The sequence below is a fragment of the Myotis davidii genome, unplaced genomic scaffold, assembly GCF_000327345.1.
Source record: "Myotis davidii unplaced genomic scaffold, ASM32734v1 scaffold233, whole genome shotgun sequence".
NCBI classification, from domain to species: domain Eukaryota; kingdom Metazoa; phylum Chordata; class Mammalia; order Chiroptera; family Vespertilionidae; genus Myotis; species Myotis davidii.
The window spans coordinates 3,380,127-3,386,533 of NW_006285917.1; the positions used below are offsets into that span (position 1 = coordinate 3,380,127).

Sequence of the window (6,407 nt, forward strand, 5' to 3'; positions counted from 1 at the left end):
GATTTTCAGAGGTTTTGGTGGTTGCCAGGAACAAAGAAATCACCTTGGGATGGGTGGAAATTTGATCAGAATAATCCAACAAATAAATCCTTGCCCACTTCTTATACACTCACAAGTTGTCTGCTTTTTAGGGGCTCTTACGAAGTGGACCTAATTATACAAGGTTTTCCTAGTAACAGTGGGCCTTGTCCTTGCTTGCAATTGACTGCATTCAGGAAAGTATATGCTAGATAATAAGGAAAAGGAACCCAAGACCCTTAACTGCCTCAGACAGTTTCATGAAAATACTAAAGTGTCAAGTGTAATTTTCAACTAGTCTTTCTTTATTCAGTATGCGAGTCATTAAGATATTTCATTTCTCCTTTCTCAAAGTTTTCTTTTGAGTGATTTAACTACTTAGCTCACCAAGCTCTCAAATCAAAGAGGGGGTGAAATCCAAATCTGTTGGGTAACAAATAAGATAGTTGAAGTTACTGAATAAACTAAGGTTTGTGGATAATGGTAGACTTTAATTATGAAAGCTATTGTTTCCTCATTGTTTTTTAAAATCTATTTAAAAATATATTTCTATTGACTTTAGAGAAGAAGGGATAGGGAGGGAGAGACAAAAACATCAATGATGAGAGAGAATCATGCCTCCTGTATGCCCTCCACAGGGGGCCAAGCCCATAACCTGGGCATGTGTCCTGACCGGGATCTAACCGTGACCTCCTAGTTCATAGGTCAACACTCAATCACTGAGTCTCATTGGCTGGGCTCATTGTTTCCCTTTAAAGGAGAGTGCAAAGCTATTTTGTATTTGTTTTGTTTTGTTTAGCTAATTTATTCAACAGATATCTCTTAAGCACTTATTATATTCCTGGCATTGGGAATACAATGATGGGAGAACAAACAGCACTTAAAGAAAGTGCTCATAGAAATACATATTTACAAATGACGGTGTTATACAAGAAAACAACATAGAAGTCAACTCAATCCAAGTGCGGCCTAAACAAAACTAGAAAACAGCGATGCAACCTAACATGGACTGATTCTTTGGGAGACAATAGAAAATGGCTAAAAAGGGTATAAGGTAAACTTTTTAGGATGAAATTCAGCTTTACCTAAAAAAGGGTTTCTCTTTTCCCAATCAGTATTTAAGTGTAAAACGGAAGCCTTGGGTTATCTGAGCCATTCATTCAGCTCTCAACTCCCTGCTGGCGCTATTTCACAGCACATCCATAGATGTGAGGGCGCACCAGCGCCACAGACAGTGGGGCCTGTATGCGCTGCAGCTGTAGCTTGGAGAAGCCGGCCCGCTCCACCGCCTTCCAGCTCTCTCTGGTCAGGTTGCACCCATCAAACAGCAGGTACCAGACAGGATCCAGGACCTGCTGCCAGAAGTAATTCCAGGTTGAATGCTCAGCTGCTACATGCTCCAGGAAATAAAAAGCCCCTCCCTGAAAAAGAAAAGAAAACCCATTTTAGTGTTCTGTCTCTGCTTTGCAAACCTGCGGGAGTCTGAATCCACACCACGCCCTGCCTGAGACTAACCATGTCTTATATTTTTGTACCATTGTCACAAGAAAGTAAGCATGATTAATTAAAATACCGAATCAGCTAAAGGTGTTAATGAATTCATGGTGACATTTTGTCAGTAGGTATTTTACTCAACAGTGGATGCTCTGTGTAAAGTACTGTCAGGCAGGAATCTGCAAGTGCTGCTTTCATCTAGGACAGTCCTATAAACATAGGTCAAGTATAGACCCAATAGATCAGGGGTCCTCAAACTACGGCCTGCGGGCCACATGCAAATACAAATGTTGTATTTGTTCCTGTTTTGATTTTTTACTTCAAAATAAGATATGTGCGGTGTGCATAGAAATTTGTTCATAGTTTTTTTTTTTAAACTATAGTCCAGCCCTCCAACAGTCTGAGGGACAGTGAACTGGCCCCCTGTTTAAAAAGTTTGAGGACCCCTGCAATAGAGGCTACACATTATTAGGAGGTCTTCAGAAGTGCTCTACCATCTCTGAGGTGAGCAGGAGGAAAGGGACCTAGCAAGTACTTCCAAAACCCGTGGTGGCTGCCCCACTCTTCCTAACCTCCTCCAGCTACCCTAATCTTGGCTATCCCAGGCAGACAGCTGAGAGATGGAGTTCCCCCAAATTCCCTGGGTAAGTCTAAGATCTGTGTTCATGAATGGGAAACTTGCTATTTCCTGATTTTAAAAAATGCCATAGAATTGGACAGGAGAGAGAGGAGGTGACTCGGGTCTGGGAGGTTGATATTGCTCCCTGGATAACACAGCGACTGCCAAGAGGGCAGCTGCCTATGCAGGTTTACGGTTAGAAGGGAGATCTGGGCTAGATATTTTGATTTGGAAACCATCTGTGTATGGGTAGTAATTGAAAAATTTTGGGGTGAGTAATATAGCCCAGGGGGATATATAAGTGAAATGAGAACCGAAAAAGAAACATCAGTATTCAGGGATGGGTGGAGGAAGAACAGTCAGCAAAAGTGATAGGAATGCTGAAGTCAGAAAAATGAAAAGTCCAGTGACAAGCATTTTGTGCAGCCATAACAATATTTGCATTAAGTGAAGTCAGTCCTACTAGCTTTGTAACTTTGGGCAAGTGTCTTAACCTCTTTGAGTCTGTTTCCTCAACCCAACATGAAGACAATACCTACGCCCAGCTGGTGTGGCTCAGTGGTTGAGTGTCGACCTGTGAACCACGAGATCATGGTTCGATTCCCGGTCAGGGCACATGCCTGGGTTGCCGGCTCGATCCCCAGTAGGGGGTGTGCAGGAGGCAGCCAGTCAATGATTCTCTCTCATCATTGATGTTTCTATCTCTCTCTCCCTCTCCCTTCCTCTCTGAAATCAATAAAGATATGTTTTAAAAAATGTGGGTGGGGGCGGGGAGAAAAAAGACAATACTTACTTTAAAGGGCTGTTGTGAGCATTAAGTGAGACTGTGATAAAGCTCCTGGTTATAATCAGCAAAGAGCGGTGCTTCCCAGCAGCTAAGGGGTCTACCAAGAATATGACCTCCTTGAGAGCACTGTCGGTACAGGGAAACGGAGATGATCATTACTTGCTTTGCAGGGGTGTTGTGAGATTAGTAACTCTGTGAGCAAAACTTCTACTAACCGTGCCTAGTGAGTGTGCAGGCTTAGGACACAACCCAGCTCTTGAATATAAGAATCAGACCTTTTTCATTTATTACTTTGATGTCAGCCTATCCTTGGGCCAAAGACAAAATTACATTTTGCCTCTAAATACTTATCTCCAAGTCCTTTTCTTCCTCTATCCTATATAATAAAAGCGTAGTATGCAAATTGTGCCCTCCACCAGGAGTTGTCTGGGGGAGAGTTCAACCAGGGGGCGGAGCTGGCCGGGGGAAGGGAGGGAGGCCCCAGGCGGCAGCTGGCAGCTGTTAGGGACCCTACCAGTGCCTGAATTTCGTGCACTGGGCCTTTAGTTAGAAAATAAAATGGGGGATTACAGACACCCTTTTCTGCTAGAAAAGTAAATTAAATGTTAAAATATCCATACTTTGTGTTCAACTATATTTAGAGTAAAACTATTTTAACCTAGCTTTTAAAAAATTAATAAAGGTAAATGTGGAAATTACATACAGGTATTAAGAATTTCAATCTATGCAGAAAGGTGTAAAATGAAAAGAAATTCTTCCTCACCTCCATCCCATTCCCAAGAGGTACCACTGCTAATATTTTTTTGTCTGTCATTCCCATTAACATATACATTGAGTGGCCAGATTATTATGACCACCCCATCAGTACTTCATTGACACTTCCAAAAATACTGAATATTGAAAACTTCTTAAGCAAATACTCTCAAGGTTTTATTATTATTATTATTATTATTTGCATACCTAATTCACTTCATTGTACTGATGGGTGGTCGTAATAATCTGTCCACTCAGTGTATATATATATTTAGGTATATTCTTTCCCTCCTCACACACTTTGATGTAGGTTTATACTCTACATCATATTCTACACTTCGATTTTTTTCCTTGAACATTATCTCTTGGGAACTTGTTCATGTCCACATGATAAGTCCTCCTTGTTGGCTTTTAGGACTCCTAGGTTATTTCCAATTTGTGCCATTACAAAAACTATAATGGAGGAGTATTTGCACATTTGTGCAGCATATCTATAGGGTAAATTCATACTGGGTAAAATAGCAAGTTCACGTTACATTTTGATATCTTTACTTTTGCTTCCCTTGCCTTTGAGGTCAAGCTCATAGAATCCTCTCTAAGATCAAAGTCCTTTAGTTTAATATATTTTCTTCTACTATTAGAGAAGTTGTAGAGAAAAAGGAATCCTCTTTCACTGCTGGTGGGAACATAAACATGGTATTGTACAATGGAATACTACTCGGCCATAAGAAAATATGAAATACTGTTGTTTGCAACAACATGGATGGGTCTTGAGACTATCATGCTAAGTGAAATAAGTCAGACAGAAAAAGTCGAGAACTCTGTGATTTCACTCATATGTGGGATATAAAACGGACATAAACATGGTACCGACACTATGGACAGCAGTATGGAGAATCCTCAAAAAATTAGGAATAGAGTTCCCATATGACCCAGCCACTCATCTTTTCGGTATCTACCAGAAAATTTTGAAAACATTTGTTTGTAAAGATATATGTATGCCTATGTTCATTGCAGCATTATTCACAGTGGAAGCAACCTAAGAGCTCTTTAAAAAATAAAAAAATTAAAAAAAATATATATATGACAACAATGAGCAAAGAAACAACAGCTCATAGACACAGACAACAGTATGGTAGTTTCCAGAGAGGAAAGGGGTGGGAGGTAGTAAGGGTAAAGAGGGTCAAAGGTATGGTGATGGAAGGAGATGTGACTTTGGGCGGTAAGCATACAGTGCAATATGCATGATGTGTTACAGAACTGTACACCTGAAACCTGTATCATTTTATTGATCAATGTCACTCCAATAAACTTAGGTAAAAAAAATACTTTGATATTATCAAATCGCCCTCTAAGGAGAGCACTTTCTCCCATGTGCATGGGGTGTCCAATCTCCCAAATTCACCCCAACACCATACAGACCTTAAAAGTCTCTGACAGCATAATAGATAAAAATGGTATCTTGCTCTAATTTGTTCTTTAATTGTTACGTTGAGCATATTAATCATTTATTGGCTGTTTTTAGTTATATTTCTGTTCCTGCTCTTTGCTTATTTTTTCCCGTGTGTTTTTCTTAATAATTTTAAAAAATCCTACCACCTGGCAGGTGTGGCTCAGTTGGTTGAGCATCAGCCCCTGCACCAGAAGGTCACTGGTTCGATTCCCCGTCAGGGTACGTGCCCAAGTTGCGGGCTCAGTCCCAAGAAGGGGGTGTGCAGGAGGCATCCAATCAATGTTTCTCTCTCACTGATATTTCTCTCTCTCCTCTCCCTTCCTCACTCTGAGATCAGTAAAAACATATTGTAAAAAATCCTACTGACCTTTGACTAGTAATGTCATTTAATAGGAAGAAAGTTAACCCTTTGTCTATCGTTGCTGGCAAATATTTTTTCTAAGTTTGTTCTTGTTTGTAGTACTTTCCCCCCCTGCAGTTTAACTTCTTTTTTTTAAAAAAAAATGTTTTTATTGGTTTCAGAGAGGAAGGGAGAGGGAGAGAGAGATAGAAACATCAATGATGAGAGAGTCATTGATTGGCTGCCTCCTACACGCCCCCTCCAGGGGATAGAGCCGCAACCCAGGCATGTGCCCTTGACCTGAATCGAACCCGGGACCCTTCATTCCTCCTTGCAGTTTAAAAATTTTGTGTATTCAGGTTTACCAGTCTTTCCCTTTATAGCTTCTTCCCCATTCTATGATTTTTTTTAAAAAAATCAATAGTGTCTTCTCTTTAGAACGTTTGATTCAGCTGAAAGTGACAGGCCCGCTCTTGGTGATGTGGCTGCTGCTAACCAGCCCTCCTCACACGCTGACACTCACCGGCCTCAGCACTCGGCGCACCTCCTGGAGGATGCGCTCCTGGTTCTCCACGGAGCACAGGACCAGGGTGCACACCACCACGTCCATGGAGCCATCGGCCACCGGGTGCATGTTCTCCCCGGCCGCCACCACGAAGCGCTCAAACTGCACGTGTCGGTTCTCAGCGATGCTCTTGATCAAGAACTTCTCAAAGTTGGGGTTGGGGTCAACACAGGTCACCCTGCATCCGGGCGGATAGAACTGGAAGTTGGCCCCGGTGCCACAGCCCAGCTCCAGCAGGCAGAGCTCCCCCGAGGGGCTCGCGTGCTCCCGCAGGCTGCCGAAGAGCTCCCGCTTCCGGCTCGCCATCTGCTTGTTGTACGTTGCGGTGAGCCTCACCAAGAAGAACGGGAAGAAGCACTTTTTGCATATCCTGTTCCA

At 42.1% G+C, this 6,407-nt stretch overlaps 1 protein-coding gene across 1 annotated transcript; it reads right to left on the minus strand.

Annotated features, from left to right (window-relative positions):
* Window positions 1-670: 670 nt before the first annotated feature.
* METTL7A (methyltransferase like 7A) lies at window positions 671-6,407 on the minus strand (the record flags this gene model as incomplete). The annotated part of the gene is made up of 2 exons (XM_006757085.2): window positions 671-1,439; window positions 5,988-6,407. Coding segments are annotated over 2 exons (657 nt in total), but the record flags the coding sequence as incomplete, so codon positions are not given.